The 20104-nt window shown below is 28.5% G+C and overlaps 1 protein-coding gene across 1 annotated transcript; it reads left to right on the top strand.

The window, feature by feature from the left end:
- Nucleotides 1–2223: 2223 nt before the first annotated feature.
- LOC124895118 (purine permease 1-like) lies at nucleotides 2224–19793 on the top strand. The gene is made up of 2 exons (XM_047405571.1): nucleotides 2224–3034; nucleotides 19398–19793. Exons 1-2 carry the CDS (start codon nucleotides 2279–2281, stop codon nucleotides 19740–19742), a joined length of 1101 nt encoding a protein of 366 aa, XP_047261527.1. The 5' UTR covers nucleotides 2224–2278; the 3' UTR covers nucleotides 19743–19793.
- The last annotated feature ends 311 nt before the right edge of the window (nucleotides 19794–20104 follow it).

The following is a 20104-nucleotide window of genomic DNA, read 5'->3' as shown; positions in this document are numbered from 1 at the left end:
GTATATATTTTATAAAATAGTATATAAGTATATCTATATATATTGTAATGTATATATAATGTAGTATATTTTATAAGTAGTAGTATATATACATTGAATGGTGCGAATACATAGAATAGAGTGTATATATGTGAATAGATCTTCTATAGACGTGTATATTTAACGTATACATGTGTATATGTTTTATAAATTAGTATATAACTATACAAATATATATATTGTAATGTATATATATTATAGTATATTTCATTTAAAGTATTACATATACATAGAATAGAGTGTATATATGTGAATGGATCTTCTATAGACGTGTATATTTAACGTATACATGTGTATATATTTTATAAATTAGTATATAACTATACAAATATATATTGTAATGTATATATATTATAGTATATTTCATTTAGACTATTACATATACATAGAATAGAGTGTATATATGTAAATGGATCTTCTATAGACGTGTATATTTAACGTATACATGTGTATATATTTTATAAATTAGTATATAACTATATAAATATATATTGTAATGTATATATATTGTAGTATATCTCATTTAAAGTATTACATATACATAGAATAGAGTGTATATATGTGAATAGATCTTCTATAGACGTATATATTTAACGTATACATGTGTATATGTTTCATAAATTAGTAGATAACTATACAAATATATATTGTAATGTATATATATTATAGTATATTTGATTTGAAGTATTACATATACATAGAATAGAGTGTATATATGGAATAGAGTGTATATATGTGAATAGATCTTCTATAGACGTGTATATTTAACGTATACATGTGTATATGTTTCATAAATTAGTATATAACTATACAAATATATATTGTAATGTATATATATTATAGTATATTTGATTTAAAGTATTACATATACATAGAATAGAGTGTATATATGTGAATAGATCTTCTATAGACGTGTATATTTAACGTATACATTACTTTATGTTTTATAAATTAGTATATATATTGTAGTATATAGTTTTTTTAAAGTAGTACATATATATTGAATGGTGCGTATATATGTGTATATATCTTCTATAGACGTATATCTTTAAAGTGTACAAGTGTATATGTTTTATAAATTAATATGTAACTATATATATATATATATATATATACATATTGTTGTATATATATATATATGTATATTGTAGTATATATTTTATTTAAAGTAGTACATATATATTGAATGGTGCATATATATGTGTATATATTTTTCTAAAGTAGTATATATTTAACGTATACATGTGTATATGTTTTATAAATTAGTATATATATATATATATATTGTTGTGTATATATATATGTTATACTATTATAGCATATGTTTTATTTAAAGTAGTACGTATAGTCATATATAATTATATATTGAATGGTACGTATATATGTGTAATTAGTATTGACCCGACCCGGCCCGTTTGACACCTTTATTTTGGGGTTGTGTCATAAAAGTAGTCTTCATTTAAACACTCTCATTGCATAGTTCCTTACATTAAATCAAAGTTAGAGGATATGTCACTATTTATAGAAAATTAAAGTTCAAAAAAAAATTAAAAAAAATATTTTCCTTATAGATCTTAACCTAAAAGAAATAGAAATATTTTATGAGTAGTATATATCCCAAAACTAAAAAAGAAACAAATATTCTGCGGTTAATGTAGATATTAAAGTAGAAGAAAAACAATTATTATAAAAAATACTTGATTCTCCTCCTTCTTATCCAACGTCATGTAAATTTATTTTCTAACTTAATTTTCACTAATTAAATTTATGACTTTTTGTGGGGTACTTAAAGATACATAAACTCTTCTCAAGGTTCAAAATAGATATGAGTGAAAATTCATAGGAGCTAAAATAGGCATTGGTTAAATATCGGTATCTACTAAAAAACAAAAGATCTACATTAAAAATAAGCACGGACTGAAAAAATTGGTATTGATTAATTAAATTAGTATTGGGACCTGCACAAATAAGGGAGGATTGACAATTGTACTTTTTGCTTATAGATCCATGGAGTATTTCTAACTTATAATGTTAATGTAGATACTAAAATAGAAGAGAGAGAATTACTTTTAAAATGTTCTATATACTTTTTTGACAATTTGACACACAAGATGTTGACAATTTGACATTCGAAAACTCCAAGATCAAACGACTATTTAAATTTGTCCACACACATTATAAATTAGTACAACTCAAACATCAGAAGAAAATCTTCCATTCAAACCTCCACAGAAATAAAATGGAAACTCAACTAAACTCAAGAATGAAGAAATTTCTTCTAGTTATAAATTGTATAATTCTAGCTATAGGAAATTGTGGTGGCCCTTTGATCACCCGCCTTTACTTCATTAAAGGAGGCGCAAGAATTTGGCTATCAAGTTGGCTACAAACAGTTGCTTGGCCAATTGTTCTCATTCCTTTAACCATCTCTTACTTCAATCGTCGTCGCGAATCTCGAGATAAAATACTATCAATGGTCCAAAACAACAGCAACAATGACAATAATGATAATACAAAAGTCATTTTGATGACTCCTTTGATATTTGTGGCGAGCATTGGGATTGGAGTCCTAACTGGAGTCGACAACTATCTCTATGCTTATGGCGTGGCTAAATTACCCGTTTCCACATCAGCGCTCGTGATTGCTTCTCAACTTGCTTTTACCGCGGCCTTTGCTTTCCTCCTTGTGAAGCAAAAGTTCTCGGCCTATTCCATTAACTCCATTTTTCTATTGACACTTGGTGCGGTTGTATTGGCCCTCCACGCGAACGGGGACAGGCCGAATGGAGAGCCCAAGAGGGAGTATGTTCTAGGGTTTATCATGACACTTGGAGCTGCAGCTTTATATGGACTTATATTGCCTTTGTTTGAATTGTTGTACAAAAAGGCAAAGCAAGATATTACTTACACACTTGTCTTGGAGATTCAGGCTGTTTATTGCTTTTTTGCTACTGGGGTCTGCACTACTGGGATGATAATAAACAAGGACTTCCAGGTTAGTCTCTAATTCCTCCTTCTTTAACGCAATCAATAATCATGATCTTCTCATTAATTATAAAATAGGTTGAACGTTTCAACTTACTTCTCAAAGTACCAATTATGGTGCTCTCTCTCACTAGCCAATATGCGGATCTAGGTAGAAGCACCCTTTCATCAACAAATTATAATATACCACCAAAGTTTGGACAATTCCATAAAACTTTTTTCTCGCTTCAAGTCAATGAAATTATCATTTGTAACAAAAGTAGGTGATGTTCGTGACAATACAAAGCATGATTTTGTTGGTCTACTATTATGACAGGATAATATTAAAGGGAAAGGATATTAAAATTATCCCAAACTATATATGAAAAATTGAATGTACGTTTAAATTATTCAAGCAATCTATTACATATTTTTACTATTTAAAAGTGTGTTTACTTACTTCCCAACACATATATAACTAGTCACATGATTGTAAGTGTTTTACACTCGCACCTCATCATCATCACGCCATTGGCACGTTAGATATTATGTCAATTATTTAAAAGAAATTGATGTCACCCAATAGCTTCTTCTTTATTAAACACCACCACCACCGAATCCACTATTAAACCACCTCTATTGCCGCCATAGCCACCAAATCCACATTTCGACCACAATAATTTTTAAAAATTCACCATAAATTTCACCATCGAAATCACACCACTATTACTATCATCACAAAAAAAATTCAAATAACCTTGATAAATTCAACAATCATAACTAAAATCACCATCAAAATCACAATATCACCATTGTCACCGTCCAAAATTGCAAAGAACCATCACAAATTCAACCCCCAGTACAAATTCACAATCAAATTGTACCACCATCATTATCCAGATCTTACACCGTAGACATCTCTGTTATTATTGACCCTTAGAAAGTTTTATAAATTGTAAATCCTCCTTTCAATTTTCTTCGATTTATGAAATTCTGTACACATAACTTCACTGTCAAATTCAAATATTAGTGATATAATTAATGGTATACAATCATGAAAATGGTGATGGTGACGGCTGGTGATGAAATTGATTATGATGGTTAGGTGGAGATGGCAAAATCGGATTCTAAAATTATAATTTTTGATAGTGATAATGAAATTAATAGGAATATAATGATTCTTCTTCAATAATGTTTTGTTTGGTATGAAGAAATTATTGATGATGTGATTATTTTTTTACTATGTTTTGATATAAGTCACAATGAAAAGGTGTGGGTTTGTGAAGAAGAAGATGTGTGGATGGGGTATGGAGGGAAATGATTTTGACTTTTTTATTGCTTTAATTTTTATTGAAATGCACCTATTTTTTTATTTCTGTTTAATTTTTTTTTGTCATGTCAATTATATGATAAATTTATTTTTTAGTAGTATAAGTGTGCATTAAATGGCTTAAATAGTTTTTGATATCGTTTCTCAATGTTTAAATTATCAAACTTGTTATAAAATATTAATAAAGAACAAAGAAGAAGAATAGAGAGAACAGAGAGATTAATTCTTATTTTTCTTGAGCAATAAATTACAATGAAGCATAACCCTTTTATTTATAGGGGAAAACTAACCTTGGAGTTTGTAACTTTTCCATAAATAGCCATACACAATATATGGTAAAGTAAGTATTCACTATATATGGTAAAGTAGACATTCACTATATATGGTATATTTATAATACTTCCTCTTGAATGTCTAATTGATAGATAATGTGCCTCATTAAAACCTTACTAGAAAAAAATCCAGTGAGAAAAAAAATCTAGTGAAGGAAAAATAGTACATATCTCTAACAATATGCATATAGGTTGCCTCATTAAAAACCTTACAAGAAAAATTCAGTAGGACAAAACCTCGTAAGGAAAAAAGAGTACATCGCATATTAACTCCCCCTAATGAGAACATCCTTGAGCCTTTGCATCCCGATCTTGTACACCATCTTCTTGAAAGTTGTAGTTGAAAGAACTTGGTGAATAAATCAGCTATATTATCACTTGAATGAATCTGTTGCACGTTAATATCACCATTCCTTTTGTAGCTCATGTATGTAGAAAAACTTTGATGAAGTGTGCTTCGTTTTATCTCCTTTTATGAATCCTCCATTAAGATGTGATATGCATGATGCATTATCTCCATATAAAATTGTGGGTAGATTGTCATATTTCACACCACATTTTTTTCGAATGAGATGCATTATGGACCTCAACTATACACATTCTCGGCTTGCTTCATGAATAGCTATTATCTCAGCATGATTCAATGAAGTGGCTATGATAGACTGCTTTGTATATCTCCAAGATATTGCAGTACCACCACATATGAACACATAGCCTATTTGAGACCGAGCTTTATGCGGTTCAGATAAGTACCCAACATCAGCATGACCAATAAGATCAGAACTGCAATCTTTAGAATAAAACAAGCCCATGTGTGTTATCCCATTTTGATGTCTCAAAAATATAGATTGCTAACAAATTGGCTGAAAAGGCTATATCAGGCCTTGTAGTATTTGCAAGATACATGAGTGCACCACTTGCACTAAGATATGGTACTTCATAACCAATCTAATTCAGTATATTTCTCATTTCAGCAAATAATCTATTGCTTTGAAAACTCTCCAAAAGTTTCAATAATTTTCAAGCTATAAGCTTATACAATATAAGGATTATCAATAAGTTTCCTAGAAACTTTTATATTTTGAATCCTTAAAGAAGTTTTCATACAAATTTTGTCAAGTGACAATATTCAATATTTTATGTGTGACATTTTAAGTGTTTGGACTGCAAATCAAATAATTTTTACGCTTATCAAAATGAATCCTTTCATGTCATTTGATAAATGTTTCTACGTCAGCATGCTTAAATAAACGTAGAATTCAGATTCTCATAATCCTTCACAATATTGTTCCACTATTGTGTCAAAGATATTGATGATATATCATTTCGTATCGGTTCACAATGCGACATAACATTTTGAGATCTCATCACTTTATTATTTTTAGGTATATAAGCCTTTCATAAGGTTTCATGAAGTGTTATGTTGTTGGCTCTTTAAGAGCTCATTGCCTTCTTATTATGATTATTTGCTCCTTATTTTTCAAGGATCATTTCATTTGGAACTGATTAGTCTACCACGTTTCACACATGCATAGACTTTGTCCTTTAGGAACATAAAATAAGAGCACTTGCGCTTAATATGAGATGCTTTCGGCATTTGACTTGAATTATCTTTTGGATGAGGATATGGTGATAATTCCTAACATACTTCATAGCGCTTATAATCTCCCCCTTATGTTAGGAAAACTAACATACATCTTCTACTTCTTTGAGGAATCCATCTTTGTACATTATGGTATATTCATTAATCGTATACCGCACATCAAAATTATTAGATGGAATAATTGGTTTTCAACTTTGAACCAATTGAGAGAGAAGAAATAATCATAATTTATTGGTCTAATGCATACAAATGCTACTGCAATGTATCATATTTCAGATCAATACATTAAATTTTGTTTTCATTAACAATGGTTTGGATATTTATCGAAGGCATTCAATGCTAAACCATCATCATCAAGATGAATTATCTTGATTACATGATCTGAAAGTCATGCTTAACTCAATTTTATTGAGCAAATAACTTTATGAATGTCAAACTGCAGGTTGGCAATAAATGTATATGTGATTATCTTATTGATGCATCATTTAACACACATGACAGATGAACGGGCCCTTATTCACCTTTTATAATTTTCAGATTTGAAGGGATCCAATCCCAATATTAGTTGGTCCAACCAATTTATCATGAAAACAAACGACATAAAAAATTCTTGGAGAATCTTCTAGTTCTTCAATACATGTACATCTTCGAGATGTCACAATCGTTCATATCAATTTATGAACTTTTATTCTAGTAAACTCCAAGTTTTACTATGATATGTGTTCTTACTTTAGTAAATTTCAGATTTACTATTATATGAATAAATTTCAGATTTACTACTTTAGAAGTAGATTTCAAAATAACTCATCTCAGCTATTCTGCCTGTTTTGAGGTGAGTTGTCATACCATCACAATCAAGTACACGTTTATATTAATAAGTTTCACTAAATATTATCACATTCACCCCAGAGAATGGATCTGTGCTTATAATACTCAAAATTTTCATTCCCCAAAAATGGAATATAAACGTGTCTTAATCCTATCAAATTATGATAGTTTATATATCTTATAACCTCTTCCACCATATTGCTACTTCAGGAGCTCATCAAATTGCTACTTTAGGAGCAAATTGAGGCATACATATGATGTAGATAATTTTTCTCTAGCACATCTTATAATCATAATAAGTGTGTGAAAATATTATCACTTTTGATGATTATTATCATATTGTCTCTCCACGCTTATATTCGTGCATTCAATCACATGTCTTCTTTCAATAATGAAGCAAGTTATGAACTTTCATATTTATGCTGCCATAGTCACTTTATGGAATAGAGCATATTAATGGGATATGTTTCATGACCTTTTATTAAACACCCATTATTTTGCCTTAGCCATCATAATATCATCAATATGGTGTATTGAGATTCAAACTCAACATCTTATCCATATAAAAACGTCTTAGGCATACATCGATGGGCCTTGAACCTAAATATTATCATCTCTTTTGATAATATTGTTCTTGAAGAATGAATCTAAAACATAAATGATTTCAAACCAATTATTTTTCCTCAAATCCAACAATAATTATATCATTAATAGAAAAATACAAATAACATAAAGGAATTACTAACCTTGACCTTTAGATTTATAATCTCACCTTATTTGACAGAGTAAACAATAAAGAACAAGAAGAAGAGTAGAGGGAATAGAGAAAGTAATTCTTATTTCTCTTAAGGGATGAATTACAATGAAGTAAAACTCCTTTATTTATAGGGGAAAACTAATCTTGGGGTTTGTAACTTTTCCATAAATAGACATACATAATATATGATAAAATAGGTATTCATTATATATGATAAAGTAGACATTCACTATATGATATATTTATAGCAAAACTTTGGTTATAGATGATCTCTAGCAATAAATGTACTTTCTTTCATTTCCTTTTTATTTATCTATCATTTAAAATTTTGTCATATTAATTAAGAAAATCATTTTATAGCATTAAATGTCGCTTACTTGCCTCTAGATGAGTAACTAATGGAAAGAAAGCTAATTCTTTTAAAATGATAAGTATTTTGACCTTAGTGACGAATAAAAGGGACAAGATGGAGTATCCATTATTTTTATGAGTAAATGAAGTGAAAGTAACTCAATATTATAAATTTCTCTATTTTTCTCTTTAATTTCCACGCGAAATGTTCTTGAATGGGTAAGAAAACTTTTATTGAGTATAATTTCATAATTGCATAAATTTCGATTTCAATCAGTTATACCTCTAACTATGCATGCACACATATTGTAGCCTAAATTTGTATCTAGATCATGTTCATATTACTAGTCTCTCCGTCTTTTGACTCTTCGTACACATACATTATAACCTAAATTTTTATCTAGATAATGTTCATGTTACTAGTCCCTCCGTCTTAAATTGTCTGCCATAATTCTCTTTTTTTTTTTAAAAATAAATAAATCAATTTTCTAAAATTTAAAATGTATTAGTTATTTTTTCAGAATTATCCTTTTGTTTCTCAAAAAGTGGGCCCATTTTACATTTTCTTGAAGACTATTTGTAGCAGGGGTGTAGGCGGTCAGGTTGGGGTGTAGGCGGTCAGGTTGGTTTGAAGTTTTTAAATATCAAATCAAATCATTTGTATCGATTTTTAAATCTATAAATCAAATCAAATTAATAAAATTTGGGTTTTTCAACTTCGGATTGTTTCTAATTTTTTCTATTTTATGAGGTTTTTGGGGTGGGAGGTTGAATTTTTTTTTGATAAAATTTTTATATAAAGATATAATTAACTTGTGCTTCCAATATTTCTTAGTTCTTGTATGATGCAAATATCTCTAGGTGTTTCTTAAAAAAGAATAACACAAAATATGAAAATGAATGATGGCAATAAAATATTCAACAACAATAATATCAAAATCGTATAAAATAAATATTTCATATTAATAAGTTATACTAATTATAATTTAAAATGTTAAATTATGTTAAAATAAGTCTAGTAAGTATTAATTACATAATTAAATATTAAATAGACAATTATATTTAGGTTATGTATTTATCAAAACTAAATAATAAATATCCAACATTAGTGTCATTTTTAGTGTTTAATTAAATATTTTTGTTAGCATTAGTATTGATTTGAGCTTTATTTGAGTTACTAATATCTAGAGAATATAAAACTTATTGAATCATTTAAAATTCTAAGTTTAAACTTGAAATAATATGTTGAACGATAAAAATAATGAAACAATTTAAGAAAGATCTATAAATTACATCATGTTAAATATTTTTTTGTTTAAAAACGGTATAAATATAATGTCGGGTTAGTTCGATTCGATTTGACTTTTTTTAAGTTAAAATCAAACCAAATCATGCTTAGTAGGATTTTTTTCAACACTAAATTAAATCTAATCAAATCATTAATCAATTATTTTTTGATCGACTCAATTTACGATTTAATTCAATTTAAGATTTAATTTTGTTGATCCTAATCTCTAGTCTTAATTTTGGAAGCACAATTAAAAGAATAATACTCCTAAGTTATACTTTAATATATGTCTCTAAATAACTTTGGATGTACCAAACAGTTAAAATTTATTTGGATTGGAGAGAGTAGAAGCAGATATTTCGTTCAATTGACATCATCATATCACCTACCCATTTCAAATTTAAATTTGTCCTTTCTGAAAAAATAAGAATAATGCCAAGAAAATTGGATCATCTATATCTTGAATCCTTGAAAGCTACTCGTTTTGTTTACTTTTCCTTTGGCGTATTTTGTTTCCCGAAAATTAATTTAATTTAAAATTAAATTAATTTAGATTAATTTAAAATTTCAAATTAGATATTTGAAGGCTGTTATTTCTTCTTTTACCGGACTAATTTAGACTATTTTTTTCTTAGGAAATTATCTTTTGAAAACAACCTCTTTTCTTTTAAAGTAGATGTAAGGAGTGGGTACACTTATCCTTCCTTGGTGTGATTATATTTGGTATCTTTCTATTGTTGTTGAAGATTTTTGAAAACTAATTAAAAAATAAAATCAATTATAATTTATATCAATATAATAAAAAATATACTTTAAATACTAGTTAAAATTCTCACGAGAAGCAAACTAACAAGAACTAAAAAGTAAAGGGAGTACCAAATAAGCTGACTGTTGACCTAAAATCGAAAACACATAAGCTGACTAGTCGTACATAAAAGTTTTTTTTTTTTCATTCGGTATCGGTGTTCGTATTGAAGCCTCGACTAATTTGAAGCCTCGACTAATTTGAATCACGCATTATAATGCTCATTAAAATGACAGCGCTCCCAACAAAATTTTCTCCATACTCAAAATCAAAACCTTCTACCTTTGATTAAGGGATAAAAGTTAAGGTTCTGATTATTCAACAAAGTAGACGCGCAGCTAATGACAACTTCATTATTTCATCGTTTTAAATTTTATCCTGTCCTTTTCTTAAAATATCATGTAAGTACCAAACAGAGGAAGTCTTACTATATATTTTCCAGTATAAGAAGTCACGGTGTGGCAGGTGAAGCACACACCACACCGTTGATATCTCTGGTTATCGTCATTTGACGTACTTATTATTCCGTAATTTTGTTATATTATTTCTAGTTAATTATTATATCATTTATATATTAAAAATATTAATAATATTTAACAAATAAAATAAAACAAACATTTATTACATGTATGCTTCAATTAATTTAACGATAATTTTACTATATTATTCTTAATTTATTATTATAAATCATCTAAATATTAAAAAATTGATAATATCTAATATTAAATTAACTTGACGTCTTATATGAAGTCCATTTAATTTTTTAACAGATATTTTTTATACTAATTTTGTTATATCACTTTTAATTAATTATTATAATTCATTTTAAGACATGTTTGTACTCTATCACTCCTAATTAATTATTATGATCATCTAAACATTGTGCTACTTAAATTAAAATAGAAAAAAAATATTATAAATCACAATAATTAAAAAAATAAATTATTTAAAAAACATAATTGACTATCAATGCCACAAAAGTTTGAACAAGGAGAGTAATATATATTATTTGAAAATTACATAAAAAGTATTATAAATTACAAAAGTTAATAATTTAAAATATCTTAAAAAAATTTATTAATCTATTATATATTCAAGAAAAATACATAATAAATTACATAATTTAACAACTTAAAATATCTAAAAAATAATCAATCTGTTATATATAGCAAAAAATACGTAAAAAATAAATATTAATCATAATAATTAACAACTTAAAAAATTTAAAGGATATGAAATATTTCGTTAATTCTCAAAATTATATCAATATCACTTAAATTGGAATAGAAAAAAAGTTATTACAAATCTCAATAATTAAAAAACTTACATTATTTTTAAAATATAATTGACTATCAATGCCACAAAAATTTAAATAAAAAGAGTATCATGTTATATTTGAAAATTACATAAAAAGTATTCTAAATTACAAGAAGTTAACCACCTTAAAATATTTTATTATATTTTTCATAATTACTATGTGAAAAGTAATATAATTGATTGACTCTCGAAATTATATGGGTATCATATTAACAATTTAAAATATTTTTATACAAGTTTCATTAATTTAAATATAATAATATATATCTAACGAAAAATTTATTAACCAAATAAATAAAAATTTTAATTAAATAATAAAATTATATATAATATAAAATTTTTAATGATCAGTATTATTAGGGTATGCGTAGCACGACCTTAGCCAACTAGTTTTAGATAAGGATATGATATCCAAGAAATTTGTGTCAGTGCTTGAACAAGAAAAGTCCTCCGGTTTTGAATAAAATTAATAATCTAACAGTGGAAATAGTTGACTGCTAAAATTAGCTGACTGTTGCCCGAAACAAAAAACAAATAAGCTGATTGATCATATTCATTTTATCCGTAATCTATAATTTATATCTATAATCTATAATCTATCTATATCTATAATCTATATTATATTTATATTTATAATCTATATCTATAATTTATAATATATTAAAAGTATGAAAAACCTTAGAAATGTTGTTTGAACTTTTTGCTCTTTATTAAAAATTTTTGCTTTAGACAAAATCGTCTTTTCATTATTTTTTCATAATATTTAAGATTTAAAAATTAATTAAATATATTTATGGTAAAAACCATTCCTTATTAGAAGTCATCAGAATTTCAATATTTTTTTTTGAATTTAAGAATTGAAAATTAATTAAATATATTTATGGTAAAACCTTTAGAGTCATTAAAATTAATGACAACTGATAATTTTTTCATTAGTTTAAGAATTTTAAATCAACTAAATTTTATTTTAAGAAGATTTGAAAAATCTAAAAATAAATATAAAACTATTAGAATAAGAAAAATTTAAGAAGTACCCGATTTTTAAAAGTTTTAAGTATGTAGTAAGAATTTAATCAATAATTTTGTAAAGATTTGACTTTAAAATAAGAAAATATTTTAAATATTAAAAAAAATAATCATAACACAAGTATGGTTTGAATTAATGTGTCTTTTCTTAGTCTGTGGCAACAAGGGAAAAAGGTATGCGAACGCAAAAGTGATGATCCATCAACCACTTGAAACTGGTAAAACATATATGTGTATATGTTTATATTTATATTATTATATTAAAGTGTGAAAGATTTTTGAAAAGTGATTTAAACTTTTACACTTTACTAGAAATCTCCGTAATAGATAAAATTATTTAATTTTAAATAATCAAATGTTACACGTGCGAGACGTGCGGTTAAACTAGTCTTATAAAAAAGTCTGGTTATATAAAAGTTTAAGTCTCCGATTCTACAAAATAGACTCCCATGTAGTGACAAACATCTTATTATATAATAAAATAAATAATATGATATGCAAATTATTTAAAAATTACAAAAGAAAATTGGGAATCAGTGATGGAAAATTCTTCGGGATAAACACTAAAAGTTCATCCTTAATTCTATTTAACGATATATTATCAATGGATTATAAAAAATCATGTTAATAATATGATTTCGTTGTACTAATTCAATTTCCTGATTCTGTATTTCATTTAGCATAGTAAATAGTCGCGAACTAACTTTTGGATTTACTTTCCACTTTTTAGTTACAAGTCAGTATTGTATAAGTAGTGCAATTCTCATTGTAATCAACAAATATAATTTTCTCAACTAATTCAATAATAAATCTTCCCTTTCTTCTCTGAATTCATTGTTCTATTAGAGCTCTGAGAGAGCATTGTTCAAGGACAATTCAATTATTTGTCCTTTAGGTGATCTAAATTAATTTTGATTTTATACTGCGATTCATTTGGATTATAACATTGGTATCAGAGCCCTCATTCTCTAACTTATGCAATGGGAGATCACAATACAAGGATGTAGGAGCTGTATAAGGAGGTAGATAATCTGAAGGGATTCATGGAAAGAGTCATAAGCTAAGTTGCAGAGATGCACAATGCCATGGATGATATGATCGCACGAGCGGTAGAAAAAATAAAGCATTGCTACTAAGTAATGAGGTTCATCGGAGCAATGAAATTCGTAATAATGGAGAGCACATAGAAAATATAGGTCCAGTGGATTTGACCAAGAATTCCGAAGAACCAGGAAGTACAGCTTATGAAGGGCACAAGAATGGCGGTTATCAACTTCCCACTAAGGTTTATCAGGTTGAATTTCCCAAATTTGATTGTACTAGAGTAAGGTATTGGGAATACAAATGGAAGCAATTCTTTGATGTTGATGGAACACCAGAGGATTTCATGGTTAAACTTGCATCTTATAAGTTGGAGGGAAAAGTTTTGTCATGACATCAATTTTATATGAAGAACAGGCTGTCTAGGGATTGGCCACGATAGAGTGAGTATGTTAAATGCCTTTACGTTCATTTCAGTTCAAAATTATTTGATAAATCCACGGGGGACCTTAAGAAACTTAAGCATTTAGGTACTGTTCAGAAATACATAGATCTTTTTGATGAACTCTTGACTAGAGTAAAATTGCATGAGGATTATGTGGTTAGCTGAATGGTGTGGGGTTTAAAACTTGAGATTGAATTTCTTGTTGAAAGGAATCAAACTACGAAAACTAACGACAATACGAAAAAGTAAGATAATCAACAAGATAGATAATTCGACACAAGAAAAAGAAGTAACTAAGAACAAAAGAGTATCTCAAACTCTAATACCCTCAACTACAATCTAATTCAAACAACTAATTCCTACAGTGACCAAGAGGGAGATGGACGCTCTCTAAACCAATGTTTTTATAAGAAAGTTCAACAAAAGTTTTTCAACACTCTCACTCAATGGAGAAACAATCCTCAATAATCAAGCGAAAATTAAGAAAATAAGCTAGCTCCCAAGTATTTATAGTATAGGCTAACTATTACACATTTAGGGCCCAAAAGTGACCCAATTACAAGAAATGCTCACTAGGAATGTTTTGATCCGCTCTTGAAATGCTAGAGCAGGTCAAAGGCGAATCCAAAGTGCCTTGGGCATATATCCCTTCCAAGGGCCTTTCTAGCCCCGTTTTGTATTCCCTTGGATCTTTCATCGATCTTTGACCCAATGTGAGTGCGATCATTAACAAATTACACCCTCTTGATGGTAAGAAGACTTCCTCAAGTATTCCCCTTCATGAACAATTCTTGGATCCTTTGGAGTTTTCGGATTTGACTTCTAGTAAACGGCTTGGAGCTAATTTGGATTGTATTATCCTCTCCATCCTAAGAAGAATTTGACCTCAAATTCAAGGGGTGATCATCTTTCGTCATGTCAAAGAGTGAAAGATCACACACATTAAATGTATTGTGCACTTGATATTCTAGAGGAAGGTCAATCTTATAGGCATTATCGTTTGTCCTTTCAAGCACTTGAAATGGAACATTATCCCGTGGCATCAATTTGGCTTTTATTTAGGTTGGAAACCTATCCTTTTGGAGGTGCACCCACACCCAATCACCCATTTCAAGCACAAACGGCTTCCTTTCCTTGTTCACTCCTTTAGCTACCCCTTGATTCTTTTTCTCAAGGTGAATCCTCACCTTCTCATGAATTTTCTTCCTGGTTTCTGCCCTCTTATTTCCATCTAATCTTATCACAACATAATTAGGCAAAGAAGTGAGATCTAAAGGGGTAAGGGGGTTAAAATCATAGACATATTCAAAGGGAGTCATACAAATAGTCAAATGGATAACACAAGTATAAACAATTCAACTAGAGGTAGGTGGTCCTCCCAAGAAGTCATTTTTTCTTTAATCAAGGTGTGCAACATAGAACCTAAGGTTCTATTTACCACCTCCATTTGCCTATTTATTTGTGGGTGGAAAGATGTTGAGAAAAATAATTTGGTGTCAAGCCTACCCCACAACGATCACTAAAAGTGACTAAGGAACTTAGAGTCCCTATCACTAACAATAGTCCAAGGAATTTCATGTATTTTGACAACATGTTGAACAAACAAAGAAGCCACATTAGAAGCATTATCAATTTTATGACACAGAATGAAATGGGCTATTTTTGAGAACCTATCAACCACAACAAAGTTGCAATCCCTACCCCTCACCGTCCTAGCCAACCAAAAACAAAATCCTTAGAGATGTCCAGTCATGGGCGTTGGGGAGTGGATAGTGGGGTGTATAATCCTTGAGGGAGAAGGTGAGATTTCTCACTTCTACAATCCATGCATTGACCACAAATTCTAGCAAAATCTTGACGTTTCTTAAGCCAATAAAATTGTTCCTCGAGGAATCCAAGGATCTTGTCAATTCCAAAGTGACCCATCATACTACCATCATGTTCTTCTCTTACAAACAATTATCTTCATGAGCTAGAGGGCACACACAACCTCATTCTTTTGAACAAGAAACCATCAAACTTGGAGTAGGGCATAGAAACAATCCCCCCTCCCCCTCCCACTTTTCCTTACCCATGTCTCACAATCTTGATAGATTTGAGCAAACTTGGGTCCTCAGGATACATTGTCTTTAGACTCTCAAATCCCATCAATTTTGAAGACAATGTAGATATTAGCACATGTTTTCTAGATAATGCATCGACTACCACATTTTTCTTTTCTTTTTATATTGAATTACATAAGGAAAAGTCTCTTGGGCAGTCCATTTGACATGTCTTTTATTTAGTTTATCTTGGGCCCAAAGATGTTTTAAGAATTCATGGTCGATTTGGATCGCAAACTCCTCGGGCCATAAATAATGTTGCCAATTACCCAATGCTCTAACCAAGGTGTGTATAACTCTAGATCATAAGTGGAATAATTTAGAGTCGCGCCCTTGAGATTTTCACTAAAATAGGCAATAGATTTGCGATCTTGCATTAAGAACACCTATTCTCACCTTACTTGCATCACATTTGATTTCAAATATCTTATCAAAATTGGATAATTACAATAAGGGGTTAGAGCTAAGCATACCTTTCAAAGTTTCCAATTTCATCCTTTTGGATATATATATATATATATATATATATAGATCATAAAACATAGCATTTCATTCACCATTTTCCCAATTTCATCATTTTGATTGACAATATTTTTTCTTATCTCATTTTCAAATAATATATGTTACTTAATGTCTTCCCCTGATCCAATTTACGTGCACTAATAAAATGTTGATAGTTACTCAAATTTTTTATGTGTCTTTTTAATATTTTAGGTTGTTAATTATTATTGTTTAATGTACTTTTTATGTCATTTTCGAATAATATATGATACTCCCTTTTTTTAAATTTATGTGACACCTATAGAATTTTAAGAGTCAATCAAATTTTTTTATGTCTTTTAAGTATTTTAATTCTTATGATTTATAATATTTTTATATAATTTTTAAATATATAACAAAAAATAAAATAAGACAAACAAATTAAGATGAAGAAAGTACTTATTTAAGTTCTACTAAATTGACATAATTGTCCTTAAATGTCAAAGATCACATGTTGACCTTAATACATGAACTTATGTGCTAGAATAATGTAGTATGCAAATTATTTTAAAATTAATTCATGTATTATTAATACCCGGTGTAATATACCCAGCTAAAATATATATCTACTGCAATTGTTTAAATCAAGAATTCAAGCATTTGTAGCATAGATCATCACAAATTGGATCATTAACCAACTTTTTTGGTAATTTTTAATCAGCACTAAATAAGATAAATAAAGAAACATGTATTAACCAAAAAACGTATATAAAATTATAAAGGTCTGTAGTGGGGTGGGGGTCGGGGGCTGTGAAATTGGCTAATTGAGTTGAGGGGGAAGATATACGTTCCTTGTATAAGATTTAAAATGTGTTGAGCACAAGGTAATAACACGTAAGTGCTCAGGATTATAAGGACAGAAAAATTACAAACTACTAAAGCCTAGAGCACAACCAAAAAATGCATAAAAAAATGAAATAACCAAATTTCCCTTGAAGTGTTTATATATATATATATATATATATATATATATAATCTCAATTTCTTCATGTGTTTCATTTTTTTTTTTTTATATTTGACCTCGTTCAATAGAAATTCTTACTTAATAACTAAAATCTACATGTCGTATAGCAGGTGTTTGTCTTATCTTTCATCTTATTAACTATAGTTTCACTTGTTATGAACAGTTGCACGTCGGATTTCTTTTTTAGATAACCTGATTATAGGCGGAGCTACAGCTTCACATACATGTTTATAAAAATGCAGTATCTTTGATTCAAATCTTGTGTTTGTGTTTAAAAATTCACTTCGCATAGATAACATATCAAGAACTCAGTAAATTGCATTTTCTAAAATCAAGAGCTCATGAACTCAAAATCCTAACTTCATCTCTACCTGATGATACTGTAAAGCTAAATTGGTAAGTTAAAACATGCGAATATAATAAGGGGTCGTTTGCTAGAGTGTATAAGAATAATACAGAATATAGTGTATTAGTAATGTTTGCATTAGTAATACCTGTATTAGTTATGCTTGTATTAGTTATGCATATATTATTTCTTATACCTTGTTTGGTTTGATGTATAAGAAATAATACATCTTATATAATTTCTATAAAAGAAATGTTTGTTTACAAATATACCCTTCTTTGCTTTTGTACATTCTTTTGCAACAAAGTTCTTTTGTCTTCTCAAACATAATTAGTATTGTTGAACTAGTATATAACGGTTTTAAGATTAATTGCAAGAATAATGTCTTTGCGCAGAAATGTTACGCCGCCAAATTAACATAGTCGAAACAAAAATAAAATATAAGACGTAAAATTAGAAAATAATCTCAATTTTTTTAATCTTTTTAAAGACCCTCGAAGCAAAGCAAAAATATGTTATAGTTATTTAAAGGGAAAATTTCAGAAATAGCAACTTTGTAGCCTTAATTATAACTTTTATAGCAACAGTTTCATAATCACGAAAAATAGCAAATTGTATTTTGTATTTAAGTAAAATGTTGCTATATAAATACATATACAAATATATATGTATTACTGATAAATACATATGCACAACTGAAAAATACATATTCTTTTATTACTATGAAGTGGGTAAAATATTGCTACTTTTGCTATAATTTGCAATTTTGAAGAAGTGTTGTTATTTATTGTAATTATAGTTTTAAGGATGCTAGTTTTTGTAATTTTTCCTTATTTAAATCAACTATTTATTGTTGTAAATTAAAATGTCGGGAAAAGAAATTGTGAAATGATTTGAAAAGATTCATTATTGCAAATTAAAATGGCGGAAAAGGAATGGTGAAATATTTTGAGAGGAAAATTGAGGGGTATTGAGGTCATTTAATAAGTTAATGCATGTGTTTAAAGTCTTTGTATTACTAATACATAGGAAATGGAGTGTATTACTAATACATATTCCAATACATAAAAGAGTATACAACTAATGTTTGCATTAGTTATACATAGGCAAAAAGACGTACCAAATAAGGTACTAGTAATACACATTAACTAATGCATGCATTATATTTTACAATACACTCTACCAAACGACCCCTAAGGTGCTTTCTACATAGAATAACTTATTAACTACAGTCTGACGCTCTTATAATTTTGATCCCAACAAAACATACCAATACTTTATAAGGTTTTTTTTTTCTAGTAACTTGATTTAACGTGCAGGCCATGTCAAGGGAGGCAAAAACATTTGAACTTGGAGAAGGAAGATATTACATTATTATAATATGGTCTGCAATAATTTGGCAATGTTTCTTCTTAGGTGCAATTGGAGTTGTCTTTTCTTCTTCATCATTGGTATCTGGCATTTTAATTACTGTTCTACTTCCTGTCACAGAAATATTAGGTGTTGTTTTTTATGGTGAAAAGTTCACCGCAGAAAAAGGTGTGTCTCTTGTACTTTCTATATGGGGCTTCATTTCTTACCTATATGGTGATACAAAAAGTAGCAAGAAGACAAAAAATCAATCACCAGAACAAGAGATGATTGATAAAATATGTACTCCATGATTGGAAAGAGTCATGTACAATTATTAATATATGTCGAAGTAACTTTGTATTTGTTGAAGAATAAATCAAATAGATTGCATGATTTATCTTGATAAAATATGTACTCCGTGATTGGAAAGAGTCATGTACAATTATTAATATATGTTGAAGTAACTTTGTATTTGTTGAAGAATATATCAAATAGATTGCATGATTTATCTTAAGTTTCCACTTTTATTACATCCATGCGGATTACATCATGAAACAGCAATACAACTTTTCTCAACATATATTTGTAATTCGTGTCTAATTAGACAAATATCTTGCCACGAGCATAAAACTGTCGGGAGTAGAATTCGATGGATCAAATTCACGGCTGTCCC

Source organism: Capsicum annuum, unplaced genomic scaffold (genome assembly GCF_002878395.1).
Source record: "Capsicum annuum cultivar UCD-10X-F1 unplaced genomic scaffold, UCD10Xv1.1 ctg80058, whole genome shotgun sequence".
In the NCBI taxonomy this organism is placed as follows: domain Eukaryota; kingdom Viridiplantae; phylum Streptophyta; class Magnoliopsida; order Solanales; family Solanaceae; genus Capsicum; species Capsicum annuum.
This window is presented reverse-complemented; position numbering and strand designations above follow the sequence as displayed.